At 46.1% G+C, this 16649-nt stretch overlaps 1 protein-coding gene across 1 annotated transcript in view; it reads left to right on the forward strand.

Moving 5' to 3' along the window:
• Window positions 1–16649, forward strand: part of LOC132979534 (insulin-like growth factor 1 receptor) — a 45240-nt gene that overhangs the window by 9490 nt on the left and 19101 nt on the right. Inside the window, 1 exon segment of the mRNA XM_061045425.1 lies at window positions 1493–2059. Within this exon segment, the coding sequence (XP_060901408.1) occupies window positions 1493–2059 (567 nt within the window).

Below are 16649 nucleotides of genomic sequence, written 5' to 3' on the forward strand. Positions count from 1 at the left end.
CTCTCTCTCTCTGTCTCTCTCTCTCTCTGTCTGTCTCTGTCTGTCTCTCTCCATCTCTCTCTCTCTCTCTCCCTCTCTGTCTCTCTCTCTCTGTCTCTCTCTGTCTCTCTCTCTCCATCTCTCTCTCGCTCTCTCTCTGTCTCTCTCTCTCTGTCTCTCTCTCTCTCTCCCTCTCTCTCTCTCTCTCTTGTGCACGCAGCAATTTTATGAATACAAAAAATTAATAAATTTAACATTTTTAAAAAAAATTAATCAGTGTATGGGAAACACTGGAATGTTGCGGAGGCATAATGGGGGGACGAAGTGACCCCACCTCTGTAGCGTCTTCAGAGGCGTTACACGTTTCACTGTGTGTGTATGTGGAGCTCCCGCTGTGCCTTGCTTGTGCAACCCTGAAACTCAATGTGACCTCATCATGGAATTAATATGAATGTACAAAGACGTGATGACGGCTGAGCTTGAAAAAAAGCCGTCTGAAAGGGGCTGTTTGATTTATTATTATTTAAGCGTAACCATAACTTGTTGTTATGACTTAAAACCCCACAGAGCTTTTCACATCCCCACCAGGTTTAGTGCTGCAAATCATTAAACCTTCTAATCACTGTGGCCATTTAGTCATTTCCAAGTTGTTGCCGTAGTTCTTTAGAAAGTCTGTCTGTGTGACGTCGACTTGTTTGAACTCGTACATGTTTTATGGATGGTGTAGTACTCTGCTGTGATTGTTTTATGAAAGCCTGATAAAAGCAGACAAACACACGTTTAATATGAAGTGGAAACAATAGCAGCTAAAGACCTCGGGGGCCGAGCCGTGTACACTTTATTGCACTTGAAGAGAGCCCCGAGTGTTTGCTCCGTCACACCGGGGTTAAGTTGGCATTGAAATTGAAAGCTGCAAAGCAAACATGTTCTGTCAACAACGGCACAGCTCAAGTGTACTGTCAATATTGAAGATATGTATTGGATAAACATCTCTGTATAAATACACGACTATTTCTGGAGTGCACAACATTGTTATGCATATTGTTACCTTCGTGTGTGTGTGTGTGTGTGTGTAGAATATTAGTAAAATTCTACAATTCACTTATCAGACTCTTTTATCCAAAGCGACGTACATCAGAGAGTAAGAACAACACAAGCAAGGATCTAGAAAAAAGGGAACAATGTCAGTAAGAGCAAACGATCAGCTTTGAGTCTGATTGGACACACAGGTGCTGACAGGAAGTGACCAGAGGCAAAGCACAACATTGAGGGCAGTTCTTGAGAGCTCTAATCAGTATAGAAACCATCTTATAAGTCGTCGTTATCAAACAAAAACCATCGTCATTACCATCATCATCATCAATAATATGGAGACCATCATCATTAAGTTAGTAGGCATTCATGAAAGAGCTGGGTCTTTAGCTTTTTCTTAAAGGTGCAGAGGGACTCTGTAAAAACGAGTTCTTGATCACATATCTAAATCAGACCTTTACCTTTGTGTTTCCCTCCGCAGTATGTGGTCCCAGCATCGACATCGGCAATGACATCAGTGAATTCCGGCGACTTGAGAACTGCACGGTGGTGGAGGGCTACCTGCAGATCCTCCTCATCGGTGACAAGAACAACAACAACATCAACCAGGAAGTCTTCCGCTCCCTGAGCTTCCCCAAGCTGACCATGATCACCGACTACCTGCTGCTGTTCCGGGTGTCCGGCCTGGACAGTCTGAGCGCGCTCTTTCCCAACCTCACCGTCATCCGCGGCCAGAAGCTCTTCTACAACTACGCCCTGGTGATCTTTGAGATGACCAGCCTGAAGGACATCGGCCTGTTCAACCTGAGGAACATCACACGCGGCGCCATCCGCATCGAGAAGAACCCGGAGCTGTGCTACCTGGACTCCATCGACTGGTCCCTCATCATGGACGCCGAGTTCAACAACTACATCGCCGGGAACAAGCAGTCCAAGGAGTGCAGCGACGTTTGTCCGGGCATCATGGAGAACAGCCCGCAGTGCAGGAAGACCATGTTCAACGACAACTACAACTACCGCTGCTGGAACTCGAACCACTGCCAGAAAGGTAAGCTGAACGCCACACACGGGCGCTCGTCCTGGACGCTGCTGCCAGAGACGTTAACGAGCCAAACGAGCCAAAACAGAATACCATTACCTTAAATTAGAATACAGAAATAACAGCTGTTTGCATGTAAACAGTTGCTGATGTACACAATCCAACTCGCTGAAGAAGTACAGTTGTTGACAATGTTTTGTTTTTGTTTCTCAAAATCTATTCATGAATCGAGGCTCGTATTTTCCAGTTCACTGTTATCGACTTTAGCTGTCCTGTTGTGGTTGCTCACAGGTCAGAGGGCAGGGGAATGATGAGTGGAGAGATGTTTGCTGGTGTATATATGTCGGGTGTTAAATGTAGTTTCACATGTTACAAGTTGTGTAGTATAAGGTCCATATCTGTGATGTATCACTCAGGGATTCTTCCACATTTATACAGATTTCAGATTTTTCCAACCTGAAACGTTCGCCCTTGAGACTTAAATTATTCATTAAAGTGTTTCCCACACATACAGTACACCTGGCTGGCTCGCCAAAAGTGGGGCTGAACGATACATCGTTTTACAATAGCAATTGCGATGTATGCATTCAAAATAAGAGTCACATGGCAGGACATGCGACGTCCGTCTAGTGACCTGAAGCACTTCCTCGCCTTGGCCCTTTGTTTTGTTTCCCCCAAACTTCACATCTTCGATATTCCTTCACGTCCTGACGGATCAGCTGTTTGGGCCGATGTGAGGCTGCTTTCTTTGGAATTAAATCAAACTTCCAAGACATTTCAAAGATGGTGCATGTGTTGTTTTTTTTCCTGATGTGACTGTTTTACTGGCTGTTGATGACGATCTCAGAGCTAAAAAAAATCCCTTTAATCAAACCAGAGTGAGATCTAAACAGGTATCAATCGAAACTCTGTCTCTGCTCACGTCTTTCCAAAGGGGAGTGACTCCTTGGTTTAGAAAACAAAACATGTATTTTCGGGTGGTTACCTTCTCATGCATTCCTAAACCGAATTAAAGGCACAAACGCCTCCGAGCTCGGTGACTGTGATGTCGCCCTTTTCATTTTGTGTTTACGACTGCAGTGTTGTTTTGCTGGTGCGTTGCAGACGATGTGTTTTGGCTGACTGAGTGAGTGTGTGTGTGTGTGTGTGTGTGTGTGTGTGTGTGTGTGTGTGTGTGTGTGTGTGTGTGTGTGTGTGTGTGTGTGTGTGTGTGTGTGTGTGTGTGTGTGTGTGTGTGTGTGTGTGTGTGTGTGTGTGTGTGTGTGTGTGTGTGTGTGTGTGTGTGTGTGTGTGTGTGTGTGTGTGTGTGTGTGTGTGTGTGTGTGTGTGTGTGTGTGTGTGTGTGTGTGTGTGTGTGTGTGTGTGTGTGTGTGTGTGTGTGTGTGTGTGTGTGTGTGTGTGTGTGTGTGTGTGTGTGTGTGTGTGTGTGTGTGTGTGTGTGTGTGTGTGTGTGTGTGTGTGTGTGTGTGTGTGTGTGTGTGTGTGTGTGTGTGTGTGTGTGTGTGTGTGTGTGTGTGTGTGTGTGTGTGTGTGTGTGTGTGTGTGTGTGTGTGTGTGTGTGTGTGTGTGTGTGTGTGTGTGTGTGTGTGTGTGTGTGTGTGTGTGTCTGGCTGAATTGTTTCCCTGGTGACTGGCGCCTTGCTGCAGACTCAGCATGTTGATGTTTTCAGTCTTGTGACATGAAACTGTTGCAGGACCGCCATGCATGTACATCACACGTACACACAGGGACACAGTCATAAACCAATCACAGTGCAGACTGAGATGCAGGCACACACACACACACACACACACACACATGTTAACAGACTCAAAGATGCAGATATGTCTCACATACGCTGGCTCTTTGTTGGAGTGGTGGAGAGTGGGCGCGCAGGAGGAGAAACACAAACAGGAAGTCGTGTTTGATGGATGGAGGGATGTCAGGTGGAGGAGCAGAGGTCTGCACTCTTCATCATTATTCTTCACTAAAGAGAGTTCACAGAAGTTAAGACCTCTCCTCTCTCTCTTTTTCTCTCTGTGGCAGAGTGTTAGCCTCATGGAATAAAAGGAGAGGGTGCTTATCTAATCAGTCGGTCTAGTGGTCGGCGATACGACCTCAGATTCATATCACAGGATTTGTTTTGCTTTATGTGGTTACAGTTATCCCCCTCCCTCAATCAGCCTGTTAGTCTGGATTCTGTAAATTAGAGCAGATCAGTACTGAATCTGCATGGTTTTAAGTTTTGTTTCTCTCCTGCAGAGGTCACTTAAGTTGCTTTTGAAAACCCCACACTTCCTGATATGATCATAAATCAAGTCAAATCATCTTGGACTTCAGACGGCGAGTATTCAAATGAAACACACGTTCAGCAGGTAGACCTGTCAGGATGGAGAAGCGACAGAAACACACACCCTGCAAGTAAACACTCCCTCTTAATGTTGCTGAAACTTGTAGAGGGAAGAATACAGTTTACCTGATTCTGCGCCACAATCCACTTTCATTCTAAACACTGACACTCAGGTTGACGGATGACCCCGAGGCAGGAACAGAGTACAGGTGTACAGTTTTTTTGTTTTTTTTAAATAACCAGCGCACTGTTATGCTGAGTCTTTTTGTCACCAGTTCTTCAAGCAGCCGGTCGTGAGGAGGTCACAGACACAGAACTGTTCCTCCTGATAAAAAAAAAAAAAAAAAAAAAAATACGCCTTTGCTTTCCTCACTTTGTTGAGTCTAGACTCAAACATGTTGTTTTCCCAGCAGGCCGGGGGGGCGAGGAAGGACTAGAAATGAATGTGGATATTCTTTTTAAATAGCCAACAACTAATACGAAGTGTGTTTGCACTTCTATTAGCGGTGCTGCTGCGACAGCTGCTGCTACTACTGTTTCTCCCGACTGCAGCATGAACTGCTAAACCAGCTGCTGCGTCCAGAGTAACTACTGTTATTACTACTATTACTACTTCTAAGACTACAACAGGTACCACTGGTCCTGCACGGTCCTCCACATTCATGGTGTCATAGACATGCACACACAGACTTCTGCTCCGTGTTACAGTCCAGAGACTCAAAGTGGTGACTGTGGGGAAAAGAAAACTAAACACTCTGAGGTGGATGGATTTAGTCTGTGTTGCTCCGGACTAGCTGGACTGATGGAACACTTTTAGGCATGACTGACGTGTTTGTGTTTAGTTTGCATCGTCCTTTTCCAAGAGTTTGACATGTTTTGTTAAATCTTTTTAAGTAGATTAAATATAGGAGAAGTGAGACGCATAAGAAATCATGCATCCCTGGACGCTACTGCTGCCTGCTGCTCCTGGCTGAGGCTGCTAGCTGCTGTTGCTAGCTGCCTGCTGCAGCTTTAAAACAGCAGTGAACTGAAACAACATGAGCACTACTGCTCTCACGGCAGAGACTGCTCTGTTGTGCGATTTATTAGGCGCTTTATTGGAGAAGTCTGGTGGCAGTAAAGCCAGGCGTCATTAAATTGAGGAAGGCCGAGGGATGGAGTGTTTGAGCTGGTGGACTGAACGGTGTTCATTTCCTCAAGATGTTGTTCTGTGGCTCCGGTACCTGCAGATCAGAGGCTGTGACCAAATACAGAAAGCAACCCAACATTTTTTAAAAGCACATTTTACTTTCCAGGTGCACAGGAAGTAGGTATTCATGCACAATCACGACCCACTGGGAACAGCATTGCGACCCACCTTTGGGTCCCGAACCATCAGTTTGAGAACCTCTGTTAAAAAAAGTTTTTTGATGGAAGTCAGAAACTCTTAAATCTTTTTCTTCATAGTGTATCAGAGCATGTTGGGCCACAAATGTTTGAATACAGTTTGCAAACATTCACATCATTTTCTGCCTGAAAAAAACACACCTGAATTCATGGAGGTCCATTATCTCATCGGGATAATAAATCAACCAAATGAGCAAACACACACACACACACACACGTCTAGTTCTGCTAATTCATCTGGCGGAGGGCCGAGCGACGGCCGCTCAGACGATCCGTGGAGTTTAATGTGTAATCCCTTCAGCCAAGGGTTAACAAAAGACAAAAAACGCCTTCCAGTAAATCCCAGAGGACCTACTTTGTACTTTAATGATGTGCTTTCATCTCCTCAGACCGTACAAAGCACCGGAAAAACATCCCCCCATGCTGCTCGATGTGAGAGCGTGTGTGTGTGTGTGTGTGTGAGAGAGAGTGTGTGTTTACTCCCAGCATGCACGGACACGGTCCCTCTTCAGGAGAAGTCTACAAGTTATAAACGAGACAAAAAAACACCCAAAAAAACGAGGGAAGTAAACATGGGAGCCCCCGCCCCGACCGCCCCCGCCCCGACCGCCCCCCCCCCCCCACCGGAGCAGAAAAAACAGACTCGACTTTCCCGTTGAAGCAGACGGGCTCTGAAGCCGTTTGTTCTCTGGAGGAGTTTTATGAATGAGTTCATGTCCTCTATATAACCCCGAGTGAAAACAGGGCGTGAATCTTTCCCCTCTGTCAGTTATCGATCCGATGAATGACCAGACCGGGTTTCGGTAAGAAAACGCCCCCGGGTGGTTTCAAAGTGGATCAGACGGCCTGTGAGCAAGGCACACATTGAGACAACAGATCGGGGTTAGATTACTGAAGCTCGATACAGGAACGTTAGCAGAACAAATCAAGTAATCAGAGCTGACTCAGAGTACAGCTATGACACCATGAAAGTGCTTTCACACAAAACTTATTCTTCTCCGCCTGAGGACTTTATGGACTTATGCCAATTGACATTTCATTCACAAGACCGAATTTAGGACATTTTCTTTGCACTTTAGATAAACGAGAGCTGTTGTGCTTTTATTTTGAAGGTGGATAAACTAATGTGTGGTGCTTTTATTTTGAAGGTGGACAAACTGAAGTGTGGTGCTTTTATTTTGAAGGAGGAAAAACTGAAGTGTGGTGCTTTTATTTTGAAGGAGGAAAAACTGAAGTGTGGTGCTTTTATTTTGAAGGTGGACAAACTGAAGTGTGGTGCTTTTATTTTGAAGGTGGAAAAACTGAAGTGTGGTGCTTTTATTTTGAAGGTGGATAAACTGAAGTGTGGTGCTTTTATTTTGAAGGTGGATAAACTGAAGTGTGGTGCTTTTATTTTGAAGGTGGACAAACTGAAGTGTGGTGCTTAGTATTGACGAGCTGTTGACTGAAATCACACCACACTGGTTTTTCTCTGCTTTATTGACACAGGTCAAAGGTCAACGTTTAAGTCATGATGTTGATAATATTAATGCTCCACGATCTCCACTTTGTAAAACAAGCTAACGAGCTAGCAAGCTAACAAGCTCTGCTGCTGGAGTGCCAGTTACCTATAGAGCCTTTACTTCCTGGTTCCTCGTCCGTCTACTCGAGCAACAGTGAGAAAACTATAAACGTGGCGCTGGGCTTAAAAACAGCGTGCCGTATCACGCTGTGTCGCTCGTGGGCACTCCAATAGGGGACAATAGAATCAGGCTGATTTTGGCGCTGATGCTAGGACAGACCGTTAAACGTTTGTCCAAACTGAATAAATCATCGCTGACCCGACCCTTCTTAAAAATAAAACGAACACAAACACATATTAATCAGTTAGTAAGTCAGAGTCTTTCTCTCCATCTTACACACATACATACAGTACATGCTCCAGTCCATCGGCAAACGAGTCCGACGCCAGTCCTGAATCTAAAAGTCCTGAATCTAAAAGTCCTACATCACTCCTTTGTTTACCATGAGGCGGTGCGCGTGCACGACTCGGCTGTGTGAGGTTCTATTTTTAGACGTTTTTTTTTACATCTTAAGAGGTCACCATGTCGGTTCACTGTAACTCCTCATAGTTGGGGGTATGATGATCCACATCTCCTCGTGCACCCCCTTACCCTGACCCAGAACCCGGAGGCTGTCAGGCCGGCTAATTACAGGGACCGCTCTGTAAACCAGGCACATCCAGGACTACTTTTAGTGAACAGTCACACCCATCCCTGGAATTCCTGGAAGAGAACATTACTGGTTTGGCTGTGTTGAAGTGCCTGCTGTAATTATGTGGCCTTTAATTGTGCTCCGTTAACACCGTCAGATCGGGGAGAGCTGTGACCCGGGGACCGAGATGAGCCTCTGTGAGTCTGAGGCCAGATCGAAGGAGGACATGTTGTGAAGGCTCATTCCCATCGCTGCTTCCCACTGCTCAGATCAAACCTTCGCCCTGCTGGATCTTTTTATGTGCTCCGGTTTCCGGATGAAGTTTGTTGTTTATGTTTATTTGTAGTTCAGATAAATGGACTTCAGCTTATAGTTTGTTTGTAGTCTGATAACTCAAAGCACTGTTACAGGAGCTGGGGATCAAACCCCCGACCTGTCTGAGACACGGCCGACTCCACCACTGACCCACAGCCGCCTAGTTGTTTTCAATGCTTGTTTGTATTTTGCATTTTTATTTTACAGTACTTTGTATAAATTAGGGCTGGGCACGTTAACGCGTTATTTTCGCGTTAACTCATTAATTAATTATCGCCGACAATTATTTTATCTCGCATTAACGCAGTTTTTATTATTTATTTTCTTATTGTGAAAGGCTGTTGCTCACTGGCTTTTATTTTGTAAAATTCCATCGTGAGCGAGCCTCGTATGTTGCTTACTGCTGCGGCGCTCACAGGAAAGAGGAAACAGTGTTGCCAACTTAGCGACTTTTTTTGTCAACAGCTTCTAGCGACAAATCTAGCAACATTTTCTGGTGTTATTTGAGACTTTTTTGGTGTAAGAAACTGACGTGAAAGCACGTATTGCTCTGCAGTTACTGTCCTCAACGAGCAGCGGGTGCTGCCGTAAGCCCCTCCCCCTTCCTAAAGCACTCACAGGCTGTCAGTGTAGCCTCGCGCAGCAGACCCAGCTGCAGTCAGAGAGGAGACCCACACCACTCTGCGTCCAGACTGCAACCAATGCAATAAGCTTTAGTTTTGTATTTATTTGCTTTGACTACATTGTTTAAGTTGAGAAGAACATTTACAATAAAAGTATAAACATAAATGTGACATATTTGGTCATAAATGCATCGATGACTCTCAGGTTCACATCCTGTGCTGCCACTTTAACGTGCATACACCTATCCAGGTGGTTAGCTTAATTCATCTTAAGGTTGTCAGAATCGTCAACACCGGGATACCTTGAGGCGCCATGATGTAAAACTATCTGATCTCTGTTATTGTATTGATCTTCATAGAGACACAGAGACTGCAGCTCCAACTGGAGCATTGTTTGCTGCCAGTGTTGGGCGTCCATGATATCATCGATATCACCAATAATACAAACACAGGTTTCTAAATCTGAGTGGTTTCAGTAGCTCAGTTTAGACCGCCCTTTCAAGCCGCCATATTTACGTCCATGTGACCTTTCACCTTAAATCTGAATATTGTGGGGACGAAGTGATCTCCCCTCTGTGCCTTCTTCAGAGGTAGCAACGCTGTGTGTGTGTGTGTGTGTATGTCTGACTGTGTGTATGTGGAGCCGCGCTGTGCTGTGCTTCTGCAACGCTGAAACTCAACGTGAACTCACAGACTGGGACGCCGATATTACGCCGTCATGGAGTCAATATGAATGTACAAAGACGTGATGACGGCTGAGCTTAGCTGAGAGTTTGTGTCCAGCTTCCTGTGCATCAAAGGAGGGATGGTTAGGCTCAGGTGACATCACCAGAGGAGGATTGGGATAAGTATGGTCAAAGTTTGTAAACATACAAAAACATCCAGCACTTGGATTATGTGAGATGGAGTTTAGCACTCATACTGGAGAGTCAATGGAGAACATCAGCACAGCCAGCCAATCAGGAGGAGCCGCCTCGAGGTCAATGTGAACTTTCTACTCTGCCTCCTGCATCTTTTTATCAAATTCCAGAGATATTTCTGTCTTCCCGCTAAGAAAAAATGAACACACAAGTGTGAGGAATGCAGACGACTCCTCCTGATGCAGCCTGCAGACGACTCCCCCTGCTGCAGCCTGCAGACGACTCCTCCTGATGCAGCCTGCAGACGACTCCTCCTGATGCAGCCTGCAGACGACTCCTCCTGATGCAGCCTGCAGACGACTCCTCCTGCTGCAGCCTGCAGACGACTCCTCCTGATGCAGCCTGCAGACGACTCCTCCTGATGCAGCCTGCAGACGACTCCTCCTGCTGCAGCCTGCAGACGACTCCTCCTGATGCAGCCTGCAGACGACTCCTCCTGCTGCAGCCTGCAGACGACTCCTCCTGATGCAGCCTGCAGACGACTCCTCCTGCTGCAGCCTGCAGACGACTCCTCCTGCTGCAGCCTGCAGACGACTCCTCCTGCTGCAGCCTGCAGACGTGTATGTGCAGACGACTCCTCCTGCTGCAGCCTGCAGACGTGTTTGTGCAGACAACTCCTCCTGCTGAAGCCTGCAGACGTGTATGTGTAGACAACTCCTCCTGCTGAAGCCTGCAGACGTGTATGTGCAGACAACTCCTCCTGCTGCAGACGTGTATGTGCAGACGGCTCCTCCTGATGCAGCCTGCAGACGTGTATGTGCAGACGGCTCCTCCTGATGCAGCCTGTGTGTGTGTGCAGATGTTTGTGTGTAATGTTAATGGTCTTTGAAAACAGTCGACCTGTGTTTGACACGGACCGTTAATTCACTCAGCAGCAGGATCGGGAAATTAATCCGCTGTGCCAACGCTGGAATTTTAAACATCCGAATGCAGGAGAAACAAGTGGCCGGTCGTATAAATGATACAAACAGTCTGGAGACATACCGTGTTTTTCAGAGGGGGCCGAGCGGTTAGTGATTCAAAGTCAAACAATACCATTAATAAAGAGAAAGCTGACGTACAGCGGCGAGGGTTATCGAGGTGAAAAGGTGAGCGTATCAAGTTTATTGTGTCTGTTGACTTAGGCTCAATGCCATGTCCTTTCCTCTGGAACAGAAACAATGTGATATTTCATCAGAATCACTACCACACACACACACACACACACACACACCTTTGTCATTTCATATGATTTCAACAGTTTGGCCGTTTGACCGAACCATAACCCTCTGAATCGTCACACTCTGTGTCCCCGTGTGTCTAATATCCGTCCTCATCACGAGTTATTGTGGAGCTGTACGTATCGAGAAACAGCTGATGTTCCAGCTCCTTGTAAAGCCCCCCCCCCCCCCCCCCCCCCCCCCCCCTCCTGTTATTGTCTGGCCTGTGTGGCGGGGCTCTGGGGACCCCTGCGAGAGTATTTGATTTGTCTTGTCTTTTTCCAGGTCAGTCAGCGAGGGGGATGCCAGGAATTCCTCCTGTCAGTAGTTATCCTGTAGTGTCAGCTGATGTGACAGATGTTTGCTCACTACACTAAGTTCGACTGTTGGCTCCGTTTGGACGAGCTTCAACAGAATATTTTCTCTCTCGTGTTGTTGCGTACGCTTTGACTACGAGGTAATTGAAGGGTACGCGGCTGGCCCGAGCTGTTTTGACAGCACAGACTGTGTTTCTGAATCGCTGATGGGCTGCGTGTGTGTGTGTGTGTGTGTGTGTGTGTTTTTGATTTTGTTCCTGTTGTGTCGTGCATGGGGAGATTTGATAGAATAAGAAGAAGCAGATGTTTGAGTAGAAAGGTTGCAGCTTGTTATCACGTTTGTTGTGCCTTCCTGTCTGAACCTCCGGGACAAAGTCTTGATTGTGAGTGAATAATAAAGTTTTGTTTTCAGACTGGAGGATGAGATGGAGGCCGTCTACATGGTGTTTATCTGTCTTTGTCTCTGATGAGCCTTCAAACTTGGCTTCCTGTTTCTTCTTCTCCGTTGAACCCTGTAGCAACACGCCCCAACGACCTGAGAGACCTTTGTAGCGGTGGCTTTCTACTTTGAACCCTTCTCCTGTGTCATGGATTTTTCCAAAACGATGACACACAGTGTGCTAGTCCAGACTTGGTCCGGTGTTATGTGACTAATAAGTCCACGGATTACTTTTCTATTTTGTTCTGTCTTGCATGTTCTGTTTTTATTTTTTGCCAGGTATACCATCACAACCCAATCACAGAATCTCCCCCCACCCCCCACCCCTTCAGTTTGTCTTTACACCGTTCATCCATGACATTTATCTAAACTCAGCTTAATGTTTATCCGCACACTAAAGGTATTCGCCTGTATTTACACTGTCACTGTCACATGCCTCAGCGGGCGTTTTGAAGGTCCGTCTCAGTGACTGTGTCTGTGTAATTTTGTGAGGTTGCAGTGGGGTTTGTAGTTTGAATCCCCTCTCTCATTAAGAGAGTGACCTGCAGATAATCACATGTCCAGCTTCTCTTTGCTAACAGTGAGTGATGTTCTCAGACTGCCTCACCTCTGTTAGTGTTTTTTTCCCTCTTTGAACAGACTGTAATTATCAACAGGAAGCTCCAGACCACACATCTCCTGTGGCATGTCTTCTTCTCACACTGGGGGGAGGGGCAGGAGGAAATCCAGCATTACTTTACCTGCACAGCACAGCTGGTGCTAAATGAGAAAAAGTGTCTGAACTTGTTGTTGATGTGTCTGTCTCAGTGTTCAAATAAAGAACGTCTGGTTTAGATTGATAGTGTGGTGAAGTCTTAGAGAAACATCGAGTACATTATGTATTTATTAACTGGTACAGAACTCACTGTGGCTCAGTGGTAGAGTCTGCCCAAGATGCTCCTGCTGCTTTGTGGGCAGCGTATGAATGTGTATGAATGGATGATTTAATACTGATGGACTCTTTACTCAGCAGCCTCTACCATCAGTGTGTGAATGGAAAGGTTTGACCTGCAGCAACCTCAGATGTTGAAACATGAAGCCGATGCCGAAGTATAAAATCCTGCAGTTCCTGGAGTGTCCACTAGAGGCTGGCTGCAGAAGCACAGGAAGTCACATACACACCCATTCTAAAAAGCCTGTTTTTACAGCAGAGATTAACATGTTTACAGTCTGGTTCAAAAAACCAAATAGGTGTGATTAGCTCATGTCTCGATGGACACACACTGTACGGGGGGTGAATGTTTTGATGACTCATCAGTTTTGATTTGATGAAGGATAAGAGTTATTCACAATAAGGCGTGTAGCTGACCTGATTCACAGGTGGGCGCGGTGTAACGGTTTGTCAGGAGGTTTAAAACCCGCCTCAGCTCCAGCTCTCAGCCTGTTGTTAGGTTGACTGAAAGTTAGACTGAGACAGCATTTCCAGCATGGAGACCGCCATCGATGGGACTCCAGCGCCCCCTGCAGGAACAGACGGGTGACGTCACTCAGGCTTCAAAACATTCATATTTACAGTCTGTGGGTGTAAAAAGCAGTCAGAAGACCAAAAAATATTTTTTACTCGAGTCCTATTTCCAGTGTTTTTTTGTTTTTTTTACAGTGCACATGTTTTTGACAAATCACCCAAAAATCAAGCAAATCCAAGTTTACGTTTTAATCTCTATTTTTGTGGCAGACGTTTGTCAATGGTGCCCCCGCTCCTTGGAAGAGTAAAGGGCTTAAGGCGAGGGAGTGCATTTTAATCGATGAGCATGGAGAGAATATTCTCAGGAGGTCACGGCAGCGTTACATTTTGTTATCTTGTATGAATATGGTGATTGGTTCTTGGCTGCCCAAATACAAACATGGCTGTTGTTGTTGTTGTTGTTGACGTTGTGCTTCCTCTTTGTCGTTGTTCACGGCGCACCGTGCGGGTCCAGCAGGTCGTCATGTGTGTCGCCTCCTTAACCAGTGGACCGGTTCTACTTAGCGGGTTGTGGTTCCTGTCTGGTGTCTGCTGGGCGGCTCAATAGGTGACCAGTACAGAACTGGTCACGCATGTGGAACTGTGAATGGGCCTGATGAATGGAGATCTTTGTTCTACTGATGTGAATCCGCCTATAGACGACACACACACACACACACACACACACACACACACACACACACACACACACACACACACACACACACACACACACACACACACACACACACACGAGTGACTGGCTGAGTGGTTTTCTGAATGACCGCTTCACTGGCCTCGACCTCCACGCTGACAGACTGTCTGCAAGTGAAAAAGAACACACTTTGTACGAGAGTGGGAACAAAACATTATTGTGGTGTTTTTCTGACCGTCATCAACTTCTTGTTCTGTTGGAGGAGACGCCGCTGCTGCCGTTTGTTCCCCGATTCAGCCCGAGCGCTCGACCACTATGCAAGGACATGGAGGGGGGCGGAGGGCGGCGAGCGGGGCAGCAGATGCAAACTGTGTTATACAAGTCTGTATCTGTGTCTTTTAGGGTTGTTGTAATTTTTGATACGTGTTTTAAAAAGTCTCAGGGATTTTAAAGGCCAGGAGAAATGAAAATGGCCGAAGCTTTTAAAAAAAAAAAAAAAAAAAAAAGAAAGATGGCAGACGGGAACCAACAAGAGAGCTGCACAAAACGTTGGCGGTGCTTTTGTGCAATTAGGACAGTCTTCAGGAATTAGCCATTAGGCCAGGCCGCCCATTAGGGGGGATAAAACAGAAAGCTCAAAGGGAGGTCACACAGAGGTCAGTGAAAACATGGACCATCATCATTTTAAAGTCAGGGTTGGTCATTTCCTCCAGATCCACTTTTTCAGATTCTGGGTGAAATTGTCTTTAGGTCCTGACAGAAATTAATAACTCAGGTTCTCGGAAAAAGGAACAAAGAAAATCCATCATCTGTATCAGTTTGTAAGTCTGTAAAAACTTCAACCAATGTCTGCCACGAGGTACCAATCTGATGAACCAATCAGACGCCTCCCTGTCTCCCTGCACGCTCTCTACCTCTTGTGTGAACTAGCTCACACTCAAAGCATGAGCTGAGGTCTGCTTCTGGAGGAACGGCGCTCGTGCATGTAAGTGAGGGGGCGTGGCTTTAGAGGGAGCGCCGGGGTGGGGGTGTAGACGGAGCACTGAGGGAATGCTACTTTAAAAATCATGCTAGTTTTAGAAAATGACCAACCCTGACTTTAAACAACGACCACATTTTTATTTTACACCTAAAAACTGAACTTGACCTCTTAAAGGAACAGTAACACACATTTGATGTCTCGTTGCTTCTGTTAAATGTTTCAGCGTGTAAACCCTCTTTTATCTAAGCGTGCCCATTGAACTCATCTTTCCAGTTATGTGAGAGTGAGAAAAGCCATTCCAGAACCGGCACAGACCGAGGATGACAGAACAGAAAGAAGTAGAAAAGGAGGTAGCTGGCTCGGACATTTGACCCCAACAACAACTTGTTAACAAACTTATTTCAGTCGGCTCCAACGGCTGATGGGAGCTAACGTTAGCCAGGAGGGCTAACAGTCCTGATCAAATGTGCATGTTGATACAAACAAATCATATCCTTTGGGGGGGGGGGGCCCTGCACTGGACCTGTCAGGGGCCCTGACATTTTACTTCAAAACCAGTATCAATATGGTTTTATCTTTACTAATGTCATATTTATATTTAACTGAATACAGACCTGAATGGAGTCCAGACCGTTCTGCTGTTCTCTCAGTGTGAGGTCACTCTGGGACTCAAAGGCTGCAGAGGACGAGGCTGAATGTTCATGAATGAAACCGAGCAGATCAATACTGTTTAGTCTGCTGCTCCGTAGTAACAGAGGAGGTCGTGTGTCGTCGTGGCTGTTTCCTGTCTCGTGGCGGTGGCGGTTGATTGAGTCGATTCTTTAAATGATTTTTTAGTTGGAATGGAAACACAGGAGGAGATTTCTGTCTGGCTGCTGGATCTCTGTATCTGGATTTGGTGGTCTCTGTCTGTCTTATCTATTTGCCCAATTCCTGCAGTGACCTCATGGCGTATCACTGGCTAAACTCCGCCTCTGCACAGGGGGTCACTCAAGCCTACCACTAGGCCACCTGCGCCCTGATATCGAACCTGTTGACAAATATCAGCCTGTTACACCCTAACAACTGATTTAGAGAGAAGCTTTTTTTATTGTGCAGATGACGACACCTGCTGGACAAACTGGACGGTTTTTCTTGTCAAACATCAGAGAAAATGTTGCATTGTGGGAGTTTGACCCCAAAAGAAGTCATGGAAAAAGACACCCGAAACAACAATCGGACATGCCTGCTCCCATCACCCCGCGGATTCGCTCTGAAATAAAGGATTAACGCTCTGCACCTCTTCAGTCCTGTTTGAAACTCGCAGGCTGTTGATGTTTTAAATCCTTCCAGGAAAGACCGCTCAGACGTTTTCCCGCCTTTTGGCTGGTGACTGGTGTGAGTTTCCCAGCCTGACTTCCTGCTGGGCTGGTATTTCTGTTTCCCTGGAAGCCCTGTATCGGGCTTTTCGACCCACCGCAGCGATCGTTATCCCGCAGCCAGACGGGCCGGAGGATTACAAAATGGAAAAAGGTGAACTTAAAAAACCGCTAATAACTACTTACAGTAACTTTTTATGACCCACACCTTTTATTCCAAATATCCCTTTAAACTGCAGCAGGTATATACAGGTGATAACCGGGGTAGGTTGATGTTTTAATATAATAAATGTAACATGTTGTCAGTTTGCTGCAGTGCCACCGACAGCGTGACGCGTGTCCTTAAAAACATGGTCCTCGTTTTCTGACACACTTTCCTCTTCACCTCCACCTGAGTGC

The sequence above is a fragment of the Labrus mixtus genome, chromosome 1, assembly GCF_963584025.1.
Source record: "Labrus mixtus chromosome 1, fLabMix1.1, whole genome shotgun sequence".
NCBI classification, from domain to species: Eukaryota; Metazoa; Chordata; class Actinopteri; order Labriformes; family Labridae; genus Labrus; species Labrus mixtus.